Below are 15,683 nucleotides of genomic sequence, written 5' to 3' on the forward strand. Positions count from 1 at the left end.
GGGACCAGTGAAGAGGAGCACAGTTTGCAGAAGAGAGATGAGGCTCATTTACATTCATTGCTAGACCCTGGTTAAAGTCGCTGGTGAGACTCAAAGGTGGGGGCCGTGCTGGCCCCGTGAGTGCCCCCCACTGCAGAGGGTACTGCCCCAGGGACACTCCCAGCCCCCGGCATCTGGAAGTCATTGGCGGATTTAAAAGCACACACAGGGTGTGCCAGCTGGTGTCGCTTTCTCATCAAAATGTATTGATGCTGCAGCCCAGCCCCTGGGGAGGAAACAGCAGCATTGTGCCCAGCTGGGCAGGGAGGGGAGCTGCAGCTGCAGGTTGGCATGAGAGGAGGGCTCAGGGCGACGAGGGGATGGTGGCAGGGGGCCAAGGCCCAGGGAGCTGGGCTACCGCCAGTGCGTGTCTGCGAGGCCTTGCTGGGCAGCCTGCCAGCCAGAACCCAGAGATGGGAGGAGCTTGAGTGCTACTCCAGGACGGGGCGGGTGAGACCTTGGGTTCAAGCTCCACTGGGCTTGGCAAGAGGCCCCTCCTCCACGGCCGGGAAACAAAGCAAAGCCATGACTCCCAGAGTAGGACTGTGTGAGAGCCAGGATCCCCTGGGTGGAAATGAGAGCCGGCAGGCCGGGCTGGGGGCAGGCTGGCAGGAGCCATCCGTGCCCCAGGTCAGAGCTGGCCTATGCCTGGGCGGAGGCTGTACGTATAGATGGTTAATGAGTACTGACGGCTCAAGAGGCTGACTGTGCTCTGGATGGACCATTGCACGGCCAGCACTTGCCCTGAGCCCACACTGCCTTATTCCTTTGTAACTGAGCAGGTTACAGAGGCCTTATATTTTTAGCCACACTTTGCTTTATTTTCTCTTGTATGTGTGCATGCCAGGTCGCTTCAGTTGTGTCCGACTTTTTGCAACTCCATGGACTGTAGCCTGCCAGGTTCCTCTGTCCATGGGATTCTCCAGGCAAGAATACTGGAGTGGGTTGCCATGCCCTCCTCCAGGGGATCTTTCTCACCCAGGGATCAAATCCATGTCTCTTGTGTTTCCTGCATTGGCAGGTGGGTTCTTTACCACTAGCACCACCTAGAAAGCCCTATTTTCTCTTGTAGCCTTTCCTATTTCTCTTCACCTTCTCCCCCTGATATGTGCATGCTAAATCGCTTCAGTCTTGTCCAGCTTTTTGCGACCCCACGGACTGTAGCCCGCTAAGCTCCTCTGTCCCTGGGATTCTCCAGGCAAGAATACTGGAGTGGGTTGCCATTTCATATTCCAGGGATTTTCCCAACACAGGGATATAACCTGCACCTCTTATGTTTCCTGCTTTGGCAGGTGGGTTCTTTACCACCTAGAAAACCTGGAAAAGCTCCCCTCCCACGCCCACTCCCGACTCCGGCCCATAGCTAGTCTCATTTTCTTCTTTCACCTGATCCTGCAGGTGAGGTGTTTTATTATTATGATGATTATTATTATTATATTTTTACCTTTTGGTCTCCTTGCTTACCCCCACCCCCATCCCACAATAACAGGTATAAGGTAGAAATTTCATACAGGAAAATGCATAGATCTTCAGTGTACAGATCAAAAAATTTTAATCTGTTTACACTTGGGAAACCAACATCCTAATTAAGATACAAAATACACTTGTCATCCCTGAAGTTTCCTTGGCTGCCTTCAGACATGTGGCCCCATTTTGTCTGGCCTCTTTGCATGTATTCCTGTGCATATTTTGGGCTTTCCCAGTGGCTCAGCTGGAAAAGAATCTGCCTGCAATGCGGGAGGCCTGGGTTCCGTCCCCGTGCACATTTCACCTCTCCTTCTCGCATTTTTATCCTTCTTATGTGTGTGCTTGTGTGTACAGGAGAGAGAGACCCTCAGAGAGAGAGAGGATGGATGGGGAATGAGTTGTGTGAGTGTGGACAGAGAAAGGAAGCCAGACTTGACTGCATCTTGCTGGCCGGGGGCACAGAGGAACCGCTGGTTTTCGCTTTGTCTCTTTCTATACTCTTTCCAAGTGGCGCCCTGAGCTCTTTATAAACACCGGCGTTCTGGCTGAGAAAGACTTGCCTACATCCAAGGGTGGCGAAGGGGAACAGGAGACACGGTGTTGGCCTGGGAACCGCTCTTCAGCCCACAGGAAGTCAGCTCAAATGAGGTTTTTCTCTGTCAGTCATCCTCCTGTTTGTTTTTTTTTTTTACCCTGGGGAGAACAAATTAGCATGCCAGGGGGAGACAGGGGAGCCCACAAGGCCCAAGGCTGCCATGCTGGGGCATGAGTTAGAGGGCTCCTCTCCAGGCCAACAGGTGGGGCCCGCATTTTGTCCGGGAAATGGCAACCCACTCCAGTGTTCCTGCCTGGAGAATCCCAGGGACGGCGGTGCCTGGTGGGCTGCCGTCTATGGGGTCACACACAGTCAGACACAACTGAAGCGACTTAACAGTGGAGGTCCTACTGGGGTGCCATGTGAGGCAGGGGGGTTTCGAGAGGCAAGACCCGTCACTGTCTTCAAGGGGCTTGCACCGAGTTGGCAGAAGACACACTTGAAGTGTTTGAGTGGGATATAATTAACTGCCAAGTGAGACTACATCAGCCCCTGCCTCCTCTCAGAGAGGAGCACCCATGTGTTGCCAAGACACTTGGGCAAACCAGCCTGGTTGCTGCTTGAGGGGAGACCTGATGTGGAGATTCTGGCACTCAATAAATTCTAATCAAACAGATGCCACTCATCAGGCCCTGTTCTAGGTAACAGCAGTAAGCAGAAGATAGAAGGAAACGCTATAGTTAGTTGTCGTCATTCAGTAGCTAAGTGGTGTCAGACTTTGACCCCATGGACTGCAGCACACCGGGTTCCTCTGTCCTCCACTATCTCTCAGAGTTTGCTCAGATTCATGTCCATTAAGTCAGTGATGCCATGTAACCATCTCATCCTCTGCCACCCACTTCTTTTGCCTTCAGTCTTTGCCAGTATCAGGGTCTTTTCCAATGAGTCAGTGCTATAGTTATAGCTAGGATCTTGATTTCAATAAGATTTCTTATAATTTTTTCATATTATTGTTATTGTTGTTATTATTATTTTTTTGGCCACACTATGTGGCTTGTTGGATCTTAGTTCCCTGACCAGGGATTGGACCCAGCAAGACTGCGGAGTCCTAACCACTGGACTGCCAGGGAAGGCCCTCATATGATTCTTATGGATAATATGAAGAAATGTGGGTGAATGGTGCAGTAAGGAAGACACCATAGCTAACACATGATTCAGCCTACAAAGGATGTCGATCAGTTTCAACCTGGATGGAGGTCTCCAGTAGGCTCTGTTTTTGGAAATGCCTCCCTCAATTTTCCCCTAAAATTTATAAAACATGATATAAAAACACCCATAACTTTCTATATTAACCAGTTGTCAAAACTCTGCCACAGTAGCACTCACACTCTTTCTCATACACAAATGCACACTCACAACCCACTTGTTTTGGCTTAATCGTATGAAAGTAAGTTGTAGATATCATGATACTTCATGTCGACAGACCTCAGCAGGCGTCTCCAAAGAACAATGACATTCTCCTAAGAACACAGTACCATATTGTACCTAAGAAAATGAACAATAATGCCATGCTGCTGCTGCTGCTGCTGCTGCTAAGTCACTTCAGTCGTGTCCGACTCTGTGCGACCCCATAGACGGCAGCCCACCAGGCTCCCCCGTCCCTGGGATTCTCCAGGCAAGAACACTGGAATGGGTTGCCATTTCCTTCTCCAGTGCATGAAAGTGAAAAGTGAAAGTGAAGTTGCTCAGTCGTGTCCGACTCTTAGCGACCCCATGGACTGCAGCCTACCAGGCTCCTCCGTCCATGGGATTTTCCAGGCAAGAGTACTGGCATGGGGTGCCATCGCCTTCTCCGAATAATGCCATAATATCATCTCATACACAGTGCATGTGTATTAGCAATTTCTCAATTGCTCTGTGGCTTTTTTTTTTTCCCCTTCAGGATTTCAATCAAGGTTCACATATTGCATGTCTTTTTAATTTTCTATCCTAAAACAGTTCTCTTGTCCTTTTTGTCTTTTCATCAGTTTGACCTTTTTGAAGAGTCCAAGCTCTTTGTCTTATAGAAGCTGAATGTTTCCTATTGTGTCCTCACTATTAGATCTGGGTTACATACTTTTGATACAATTGTTGATGAGTTGTGTATTTTTTATTGACTCATATCAGGAGGTGAATGATATCAGGTAGTCCCACTACCAATGATGTTACTTTTGGCCACTTGATTAATATGGTGGCCACTGGGGGCAAAAAAGATAGTGGCCACCAGTGCTCCCTTAGAGAAACATTTTCCCACTGGTCATTAGTAAGTCATCTGTGGGTCAGACTTTGAGACTGTGTTTCCTTTTTGGGTTTTTTTGGCTGTACCACGAAGCATGTAGGATTTTAGTTCTCCAACCAAGGATGGAACCCACGCTTCCTACAGTGGAAGCTTTGAATCTCAGCCACTGGACAACCAGGGAAATCTCAGAGATCTTGTTAACGTAGTTTCCTAACAATCTTCCACCCAAAGGTTTAGCATCCATTAGTTATCCTTCAGTTCAGTTCAGTTGCTCAGTCGTGTCCGACTCTTTGCGACCCCATGAATCGCAGCACACCAGGCGTCCCTGTCCATCACCAACTCCCGGAATTCACCCAGACTCATGTCCATCGAGTCAGTGATGCCATCCAGCCATCTCATCCTCTGTCGTCCCCTTCTCCTCCTGCCCCCAGTCCCTCCAGCATCAGAGTCTTTTCCAATGAGTCAACTCTTCGCACGAGGTGGCCAAAGTACTGGAGTTTCAGCTTCAGCATCATTCCTTCCAAAGAAATCCCAGGGCTGATCTCCTTCAGAATGGACTGGTTGGATCTCCTTGCAGTCCAAGGGACTCTCAAGAGTCTTCTCTAACACCACAGTTCAAAAGCATCAGTTCTTCGGTGCTCAGCCTTCTTCACAGTCCAACTCTCACATCCATACATGACCACAGGAAAACCCATAGCCTTGACTAGACAGACCTTTGTTGGCAAAGTAATGTCTCTGCTTTTGAATATGCTATCTAGGTTGGTCATAACTTTCCTTCCAAGGAGTAAGCGTCTTTTAATTTCATGGCTGCAGTCACCATCTGCAGTGATTTTGGAGCCCCCCAAAATAAAGTCTGACACTGTTTCCACTGTTTCCCCATCTATTTCCCATGAAGTGATGGGACCGGATGCCATGATCTTCGTTTTCTGAATGTTAAGCTTTAAGCCAACATTTTCACTCTCTACTTTCACTTTCATCAAGAGGCTTTTTAGTTCCTCTTCACCTTCTGCCATAAGGGTAGTGTCATCTGCATATCTGAGGTTCTTGATATTTCTCCCGGCAATCTTGATTCCAGCTTGTGCTTCTTCCAGCCCAGCGTTTCTCATGATGTACTCTGAATATAAGTTAAATAAGCAGGGTGACAATATACAGCCTTGACGTACTCCTTTTCTTATTTGGAACCAGTCTGTTGTTCCATGTCCAGTTCTAACTGTTGCTTCCTGACCTGCATACAGATTTCTCAAGAGGCAGGTCAGGTGGTCTGGTGTGCTCATCTCTTTCAGAATTTTCCACAGTTTATTGTGATCCACACAGTCAAAGGCTTTGGCATAGTCAATAAGACAGAAATAGATGTTTTTCTGGAACTCTCTTGCTTTTTCCATGATCCAGCGGATGTTGGCAATTTAATCTCTGGTTCCTCTGCCTTTTCTAAAACCAGCTTGAACATCAGGAAGTTCACAGTTCATGTATTGCTGAAGCCTGGCTTGGAGAATTTTGAGCATGACTTTACTAGCGTGTGAGATGAGTGCAATTGTGCGGTAGTTTGAGCATTCTTTGGCATTGCCTTCCTTTGGGATTGCAATGAAAACTGACCTTTTCCAGTCCTGTGGCCACTGCTGAGTTTTCCACATTTGCTGGCATATTGAGTGCAGCACTTTCACAGCATCATCTTTCAGGATTTGAAATAGCTCAACTGGAGTTCCATCACCTCCACTAGCTTTGTTCGTAGTGATGCGTTCTAAGGCCCACTTGACTTCACATTCCAGGATGTCTGGCTCTAGGTCAGTGATCACACTGTCGTGATTATCTGGGTCGTGAAGCTCTTTTTGTCCGGTTCTTCTGTGTATTCTTGCGCCTCTTCTTGATACCTTCTGCTTGCTTGAATCTGGATTTTCTAAGTCTATCATCTCCTCTATGTCTATCAGGCAGCAGCACTTTTCTATAGAGAAATTTATTCTTTCCAGCCCTTTTCTTTCTCTCTCTGCTTTGCTGAGTTTTACTGTAGACTAATGGATTGTTTTACTTTTATGCATTAGAATCCATTACTTCATTATGCTTTCTGATGCTCGAATTGTCCCAAGTTTGGTCATCAAGCTGGCCCTATATCCTTTTGACATGACCCCATTAGTCTTTAGTCACTTCCTTGTTTTCTGGCCCAACACAAGGTCCCAGGATCATCTTGTACTTTCCTTTTCATTTCTCCAAGGAGTTCTGTTGCCTTTTATTAAAGAGTGATATTTAGAAACCAAGAAGTGGGTGTTAGGTCTGCTCATCTAATATTTTTATCAGTGACTTGAATAATGGTCAAGAATGCTTATCAGATTTATAGATGACTCAAAACTGGGAGGGGAAGCCAATTGTATGATAGAATCAATATTCACAATGACCTCAATAGGATGAGATCTGGACCAGAACCAGTAGATTTAAAGGAGATCAATACAAAGTCTTGTGCGTAGCTTAAAAAAGTTAATTGCATCATTTCTGGTTTCAGGGAATTCCAGACCAAAGTTGGTATCAACAAGGAGCTCTAGTTGTTAGTTGACATGGGCCCACAGTATTCCCTGACTCTGAGGCGGCATTCATTTATTCATTCACTCAGCCAGTACTGACTGAGGGTTAACCATATGCCAGGCACTGTTCTAGAGGCTATGGATAGCTTATTTAACAAGCCAAAGGAGCAAAAATACTTGCCCTCCTCAGTCAACATTTCTTGGGGGTGAGAAGGCAGGTGGGAGGTTCAGACAATAAAGAAAAACCACAACAAATAAGCAAATCATTTAGTATATTAGAAGATGGTGAGCATGTCGGAAAAACATCTCAGGGAAGGGAATATTGGGGAAACTTCAGATTCTTCAAGAAGGTGATCTTTTTTCTTTTTTTTAATTAGAGTATAATTGATTTACAATGTTGTTTTAGTTTCAAGAGCACAGAAAAGTGAACCTTTTATACAAAATCATTCATCCACTCTTTTTTAGATTTTTCCCATATAGGTCAGTACAGAGTATTGAGTGGAACTGCCAGTGCCCTGCAGAAGTCCTCACTAGTTATCTGTTTTGTGCATAGTGGTGTGTATGTGTCGGCCCCAATCTTCCAGTTTATCCCCCCCTCCCCTCTACCCTGCAACCATAAGTTAATTTTCTACATCTGTAACTCTATTTCAGTTTTGCAGATAAGTTCATTTGTAGCCTTTTTATATTTATTTTTTAAATTTATTTTTAGTTGGAAGATAATTGCTTTAAATGTTGTATTGGTTTCTGCTGTACAACAAAGTAAATCAGCCTCAAGTATACCTATATCCCTTCCCTCTGGAACCTCCGTCTCACCCCTCTAAGCTGTCACAGAGCGCTGGGTTGAGCTCCCAGTGTTACAGGGCAACTTCCTTTTAACTATCTGTTTTACATATGGTAATGTATAGGTTTCAGTTCATTCCACCCTCTCCTTCCCAGCTGTGTCCACAAGTCTGTTGTGGCCTTTTTTTAGATTCCACACATAAACAATATCATGTGATATTTGTCTTTCTGTCTGACTTAACTTCACTCAGTATGATAATCTCTAGGTGCATCCATATTGATGCAAATGGCATTATTTTGTTCTTTTTTTATGACTAAGAAGGTGATCTTTGAGGAAAGATTTGAAGGAAACGAGGGACTCAATCACTTTCTGGGTAGAGAACTCCAGGCAGAGGGAGGAGCCAGGGCAAAGGTCTTAGCACAAGCGTGTTCGTCCTCATGAGTGCCTGGGGTAGAGTGAGTGAGGGGTGGGGAGAGCAATGGATGATGCAGTGGGCGTGGGCGAGGTAGCCTGGAGCCTTGCACACCACTGTAAGGAACCACTGGAGGGTTTTGAGCACAGGAGTGCCATGACCTGACTTTGGTTTTGAAAAGCTCACTCTGGCTCCTGAGTTGAGAACAGTTTGAGAACGGCTCAAGGGTAGTCAAAGTGAAAGTCGCTCAGTCGTGTCCGACCATTTGTGACCACATAGACTACAGTCCATGGAATTCTCCAGGCCAGAATATTGGAGTGGGTAGCTGTTCCCTTTTCCAGGGGATCTTCCCAACCCAGGGATCGAACCCAGGTCTCCCGGTTTGCAGGCAGATTCTTTACCAGCTGAGGCACCAGAAAAGCCCAAGGGTAGTCAAAGCTATGGTTTAGAATCCAGTAGTCATATATGGATGTGGGAGCTGGACAATAAAAAAGGCTGAGCACTGAAGATTCAATGCTTTCGAATTGTGGTGCTGGAAAAGACTCTTGAGAGTCCCTTGGACAGCAAGGAGATCAAACAAGTCAATCCTAAAGGAAATCAACCCTGAATATTCATTGAAAGGACTGATGCTGAAGTTGAAGCTCCAATACTTTGGCCACCTGATTCGAAGAGCTGACACATTAGAAAAGACCCTGATGCTGGGAAAGACTGAAGGCAGGAGGAGAAGGGGACGACAGAGGATGAGATGGTTGGATGGTATCACGGACTCGATGGACGTGAGTTTGAGCAAACTCAGGGAGTTGGTAATGGACAGAGAAGCCTGGCATGCTGCACTCCATGGGTTGCAGAGTCAGACACGACTGAGCGATTGAACAACAAGGGTAGAAACTTCTGAGGTGGTGCTAGTGGTAAAGAACCTGCCTGAACGCAGGAGATGCCAGAGATGCGGGTTCGATCCCTGGGTTGGGAAGACCCCTGGGGTAAGAAATGGCAACACAGTCCAGTAGTCTTGCCTGGAAAACTCCACGGACAGAGAAACCTGGTGGGCTACAGTCAATGGGGTCACACAAAGAGTCGGACACGAGAAGCGGGCAGTAACTGGGACCCCAGGAGGTGGTAAGTGGTCAGATTATAGATTTGCTAGTGGATTGAGTATGAGGAGCAAGAGAAGAGAAAGGAATTAAGGTTTTTAATCTGAGCAATTCAAAGACAGACTTGCCATTAAATGGGATGGAGAGGCTCACACTGATGGAGTATGTTCTGGAACCACATTGAATTTCAGATACCTATCAGATAAGACAGCCTTGTAGAAATGTCAAGGCCATTTGGAATTTAGGACAAAGGTCCTAGGTACAGGGTTTCTCGGGTGGCACAGTGGTAAAGCATCCACTTGCCAATGCAGGAGGCTCAGGTTTGATCCCTGGGTTGAGAAGATCCCCTGGAGGAGGAAATGGCAACCCACTCCAGTATTCTTGCTGGGGAAAATCCCATGGACAGAGGAGCCTGGTGGGCTACAGTTTATGGGGTCACAAAGAGTCCAACATGACTGACTGAGCACACACCTAGCTACAGATAGAAGCATGGACGTCACTGACTAAAGATGTTTTGACACCATTGATACGGCATTCCCAGGCCTGGGCAATGCTAGAACTGTGGGTAGGTGTTGCTGGCCACGTGCCAGGTGGAATTCTGTGTCCAGTGCTGGACGACCCTTTAAAAAGGGTGCCACCGGTCTAGAAGGTGGAGATACAGAGATCATGGAAGCTTGGCTGTGCGTGAGGAGATCTGGGACCATGTTAGCACTGTGCCCACCCCTTGTCAGTCACCCTGTGGGAGGCCCTGGGAGTAGGGCAAGAGCCAATGGTGCTGGCTCTGAGAAAGCTCATTGCGGGCTGGGGGTGAAGAGGAACTTTCCAGCCACTGCGGCTAATTCCTGGAGAAACTGTCCCTACTGCCATGGAAATGACTGGCAGAGGTTTTCCAAGTCCTTTTGACTTGGACTACAGGAAGAATTATATTTTACTGTGATGCTGTGCAAGGGCTTCCCGGGTGGTGCTATTAGTAAAGAACCCTCCTGCCAGTGCAGGAGACATAAGAGACACGGGTTTGATCCCTGAGTTGGGAAGATCCCCTGGAGGAGGGCATGGCAACCCACTCCAGTATTCTTGCCTGGAGAATCCCATGGACAGAAGGGCCTGGTGGGCTACAGTCCATGGTGTTGCAGAGTCAGAAATGACCCAAGCAATAGCACCACACGATGCATGCACGTGATCCTGAGCTCACTTGAGAAAAGGTGAACTGGGCTTCCTAAATTTTCCTTATCTTTTCTATGATCATTGCACTTTGGTATCTTCCATTCAGTTTCTTTGTTTTTAATGTTGATAGGGATTCACTAACTTGATTTCAGGATCCACCTAAGGGATCCTGTGCGCAGTTTGAAACCCCTGGTCTCAGCCCTACTGAACTCCACCCCTGGGGACGCAGGAGGACCGGGGTGGGGGGTGGGGTGGTGGCTCTGGGATTCCAGCCTTAGGGAGTACTATCCGCTGCCAGGCCACGTGCAGTTGTGGAGAAAGTCTCACGTCCTTGGCAGTACATTAAATCCTATTATCCCACTTAAGCTAATTTTGCCCGGATTCCCCCCATCCGAAGTCTGGCTTCGTGTGGACAGAATTCCAAGCGTGGATGACCACGCGGGCATCTAGATTAAGTGTCAAGCCTGGAGTGAACCCTCAGCCAAGACCTAAAGTGGACTGACCCATGCAAAAATTAGGTGCAGAAGCAGCTAGCCCCGGAGTCTGCAGCAGCTCGGCGGAGTTCATTTGGTTACCGACATGTGGGTGCCAGGAGCACTGGAGGGGGAGGGCGCACGGGGGAGGGGGCCGGCAGAGATAAAGGGAGAAGACACGCGCTCACAGTGGAGAGAACCACACGTTTTCCCCAACAAACGCGCTGAGGGTCCCTGAGGAGCCGGAAGGGGCCGGGGCGGCGGTGGGAGGGTCTGAGAGGTAGGGGCGGGGAACCAGAGGTCTGCTTTCCTCCGCGCCCCCGCGCTCCCGCGGCCTCTGCTGCTGCTAATGGCCTGGCTCGGCTCCTGCCTGGCGCGCACCGAGCTAGGTGCACTCCCGCTGGCGCCCCTGGAGCCTCCAGCGCCCAGGAAGGAGGAAGGGAAAAGGGACGGGTCGGGCCGGGAGCTGAGCCGGGAGGGGCTGGACCAACCGCTCAACTTCCTCCTTGGGCCCCTCCCTGCCGTGCTCGCGGGCGAGCTTCGGTCGAGCGGCGCTGGCGGAGGACCGCGGTGCCGGGGAGGGGGCGGGCGGCGGGGCGAGCGTGCGCGCAGCCCACGTGACCCCACTTCCCACCCTGCTCCAGCCCCCAGGTCCGGAGGCGGGGGCGGCCGATCCAATCCGGGGCCGGACTTCGGGGCGGGGCTGCCGCCCGCGAGTGCCGGAGAGCCACCTGAGCCGAGCCCGGAGGACGCCGTCGCTCCCCGCGGTCCGAGTCCGGCGCGCCGCGATGGGCCGGGGGAGCCGAGCGTCCGCCCTTCTGGGCGCGCTGCCGCTGCCGCTGCTGCTGCTGCTGCTGCCGCTGCTGCTGCTACCGCCGTCTCCCTCTCGGGCGCTCACCCCTCGGATCAGCCTGCCTCTCGGTGAGTGCTGGGCGACCCCGCGGAGGACGCGGGCGGGGGTCTGGAGGAGGGGAGGGGGCCGGAGAGGTGGCTCTGGCGGAGGTGGTGGTGACAAAGGAGAGGGAAGGGGAGGGGGTCTGTCGGAGGCTTGGGGTCCATGAGGAGCCCTCCTCCTTCCAGCACGCTGCCGGGAGGGAGGGAGGAGAGGGGAGCTGTGGAGCCGCAGGTCTCTTTCTTCCATTCTTTTAATGGTCAGGGAGGGGGTCTTTGGGCCCCTCCTTCGCCCCCTGGTACGGCGCCCTTTCGGCGGTGACGCTGCCCCCATGTCGCCCACCCCCGGTGCTGGCTGCCCGCTGGTCCGCCTGTACATCTGCTTGTCTTTGATGCTGACCAGAGCCAGCCGCGGTGCCGCCCCCGGAGGGCGGCTTGGGGTGGAGGGGCCCTTGATGCCGTCCGGTAAACACTGGGGTTCTGGTGTTACAGCAAGTCAGAGCAGGACTCGGGAACCGCGGCGGGTGCCCCATTCTCCCTCCGCCTGTTCATTCTAGCGGGCTGGCTCAGCTTGCACCCCCTGCCCAGACGTGGTGGGATACCCCCAGGGCCTGGAAGCCACCGTAGGACCCCCTCCCCGGAGTCACCCGGGAGCACCATCCTCCTTGGCCAGGTCCCCTGTCTGGTGCTCACATCTGCTTCTGTGGCGCCCTCCACTCTTCGCGATCCTTACTTCCCCTGATCCTTACTTCCCCTTTCGTCTGGTTGCTGTTCCAACTCTTTGAAATCAGAGGCACCTGGATTCCAATCCCATTTCTGCTACTGCCACTTCTTCCCATGCCCCTGTTTGCTCATCCATAAAATGGGCACTGTTACTGGATTTTTTGCGTGGCTATCTTGGAGATTTCATGAGACTAGGCAACATATATAGGTGCCCAACAGATGTTGTTTCTCCAAGCTGTTCAACTTGTTGGTTGTCATACTGAGTGAATTCAGATAAAGGATGTATAAAATAGAGTTTACAAATCAAAACTGTACCAGGCTTCCTTGTTTTTACAGCGTCTCCACTTCTAAAAGCATTTCATTTACTGGGACTTCCCTGGTTGTCCAGTGGGTAAGACTCAAGAGTTTCCAATGCGGGTGGGGGCAGGGGCGGGTTCGATCCCTGGTCAGGGAAGTAAGATCCCACATGCCTTTCAGTGTGGCCAAAAAAAAAAAATTTTTTTTTAAAAAGCATTCCATTTACAATAAGAAAGAGGAGCAGAATCGGTCCTTAAAGTAAGTCCGGGCCACTGGGGAAACCCTGTCTGAAACATTGCAGGATAGTACTGAGATGATGCCCTGAGTTCAAATCCTGCCTCTGCCACTAAGTAACCGTGTGACCTTGAGCAAGCTGCTTAACCTCTTTGGGGCTTCATTTCCTCATCTGTAAAACAGGGATAATGATAACACCCACCTCAGAATTGAGATGATTAAATCAGCTTCTGTTTGAAAAGTCCTTAGGACAGGGCTTGGTACATAAAACCTGCTCCATCAGTGTTAGCTATCATATTGATTGCCACGCGTTAGCATGGGCTTTGACACATCCTGCCCAGAGCCCGGGTGATTCTGCCCCTGAGGTGGGGGGTGGCAGTGCTGGGGCGTTAGTTTGACCACAGTCCGTTGAACGCTCCAGCTGGGTGACTGAGGCTCACAGGTGTATCCGGATCCAGGCCCGCTGCCTCGCTGCTCTCACTCTTGAGGCTACCACTCCCTTTGCCCTCAAACTCTCTCAGCTTTGCGAGATGGTGAGATGAGGAGGGGCGCAAAGGCTCTGATGGGCTACTTCTGGCCCTGGGAAAGCTGGGCTGGCTCAGGGGGTGTGTCAACTGTAGCAGGTATTGTGTCCACCTCTGAAGCTGGCCGGGAACCACTCATAGGATGACAGACAGAGAGGGAAGGCAAGGCAGAGAGGGGAGCTGTGAGGAGGAACTGAGAGGGCCTGCTTCCTGAGAGCGGCTGGAACACTTGGTTGTTAACTACCCACACCGAAGGCCTGGCCCACTTCCGCACGTCCGGCACCGTGGCCAGGCTGTAGTGCAGGCTTGTGTCACATGCCAGCACCCCTTGCACAGGTCAGTTTGGTGCTGTGGTGTGGATGTCTGTGTACTCCCACAAGTCGTGTGGTAAAATCCTAACCCCCCTAAAAGAAGACACTCAGGCTCACCTGTGACGACTGTGCAGGCACGCGCGTTTGGTGAGGCACAGAGGCGGCCAGCTGAGGGGCCGAGGGCCTGAGATGCCGTTCATAGACTCTGCCTTCCAAGCTGTGGAGCCTCGAGAAAGAGGTTTTCCACTGTGTGCTTGAAGCTGGGTCTATGCACAGGGGTCCTCTTTTTCTTTTTTTCTTTTAATTAGTTTATTTAATAGGCTGCACCAGGTCTCAGCTGCAGCATGCAGGGTCTTCAGTCTTTGTTGTGGCATGCAGGGTCTTTAGTCGCAGCTTGTGGGATCTAGTTCCCTGACCAGGTAGGGAACCCAGATCCCCAGCATTGGGAGCATGCAGTCTTAGCCCCCGGGCCACCAGGGCAGTCCCACCAAAGCCCTGGCATCGTTTGGCAGCACCTGAGCACGTGAGTGTGAGTATCTACACTTTGCTGAGCTGCACTGCACCCAGAGTGTTCATCTCCCTGGCTTCGCTCCAGGTCCTGAATCCCCACTGCCCCGCTGCAGTCTACATGCACGTCTCCCAGCCGCTGGGAGCCCCAGAGGGGAATGCCCTGGGGACCGAGCGGGTGCACCCTCAGAGCGTGGCCTGAAGCGGTTTCCTGTCTCATCCCTGGGGGCTCATTAGATATTCCTGGCAGTGAGCCCATGCTGGGCAGGCCTGGGGTGACCATGGGACTTGGAGCCCCAGGCCCCTCCCTCATGGAGAACACACCCTTCTTCCTGCCACCTGCCCTCCTATTCTGAATTCCTACCGAAACTCCCCAAAGGCCTGGGGTGCCTAGGGCGAATGGCCTGTGTCTGGTTTAAAGCAAAATCCTTACAAGTCTGTGTCTGTGCTCTCTGTATGGAGCCCTCATTGCTGTTGATCAGCAGCAAATGCCTGGGGCCATCAGAAGGGGGTGCCCCACTTGTCTCACCCTGTGAACAGGAGGTGGGGGAGGAGGGCTGGGGGCTCCAGGGTCAGCTCGGGCCGCAGAGGCCTCAAGAGGAAGTCTCTTGTCCGTGTGAAAGGAATGCTTCAAAGAAAAGTGTGGAAACTTGGTTCTATTGCATCAGAGACTGTGTGGTCAGGAGAGAGGCTTTGCAGTGATCAGGAACAGGAGAGATGCAGACTGGAAACAGGGCCCCGGGTGTGCAGTGCCATCCAGCCTGGCCATGTGGGCAGAAACAAAACAACCTGCTCCTCTGCTTGTGAAAGTCACATTGGGTCCCCTTATTTGGGCAATTAAAGGAGCTATGAATCCCCCCCACCGCCCCCTCCCCAGCGGCCTCAGAAGTGCCTGGCTGGAAAACTCTGGACACAGTGTTTCCAATCTAGATTGCACAGAAACCCATAAGTCTGCAAACTTCAGTCAACAAAACCCCATTGAGCAGAGAGGACATGGCAGTGGCCTGAATCAGCTGTTTGTCCTCTGACCTCAAGCGGGCACCCGAGGTCATGGCTGCCCTGAGAAGTCCCATGAAAGCCGCTTGCTTGCTTTCTTTTTGGCCAGGCCACTTGGCTTCGGGGACCCTTAGTTCCCTGACCAGGAATTGAACCCAGGCCCTCAGCAATGAGAGCATAGAGTCCTAACCACTGCACCACCAGGAAATTCCCCAAGCTGCTTTCAAAGTTTTTTTCCTGGCTGGTTCCTGGCCTCCCTCCTTGAGGTGGCCTCAACTTGAAGGTGAACATTTGTCTTCAGCTCTATCTGGTGGGCTGGCGTCTCCGTGGCCCCTCTGCGCCCAGCTGTAACTGTGGGGCTAACAGCCAACTGACTGCACAAGCTGGGGCCAGCGCCTGCCTTCCGCAGGCCTGATTTCACATTGACAAGATGGGAATAATAATAGCAGG

At 50.9% G+C, this 15,683-nt stretch overlaps 1 protein-coding gene across 1 annotated transcript in view; it reads left to right on the plus strand.

Annotated features, from left to right (window-relative positions):
* The window catches only part of SEMA4B (semaphorin 4B), a 47,247-nt gene that overhangs the window by 5,244 nt on the left and 26,320 nt on the right, over positions 1–15,683 (plus strand). Inside the window, exon 2 of the mRNA XM_070775129.1 lies at positions 11,395–11,671. Coding sequence (XP_070631230.1) covers positions 11,539–11,671 — 133 coding nt within the window. The 5' untranslated portion in view covers positions 11,395–11,538. The remainder of the gene's footprint in view (positions 1–11,394; positions 11,672–15,683) is intronic.

The sequence above is a fragment of the Bos indicus genome, chromosome 21 (genome assembly GCF_029378745.1).
Source record: "Bos indicus isolate NIAB-ARS_2022 breed Sahiwal x Tharparkar chromosome 21, NIAB-ARS_B.indTharparkar_mat_pri_1.0, whole genome shotgun sequence".
Lineage (NCBI taxonomy): Eukaryota > Metazoa > Chordata > Mammalia > Artiodactyla > Bovidae > Bos > Bos indicus.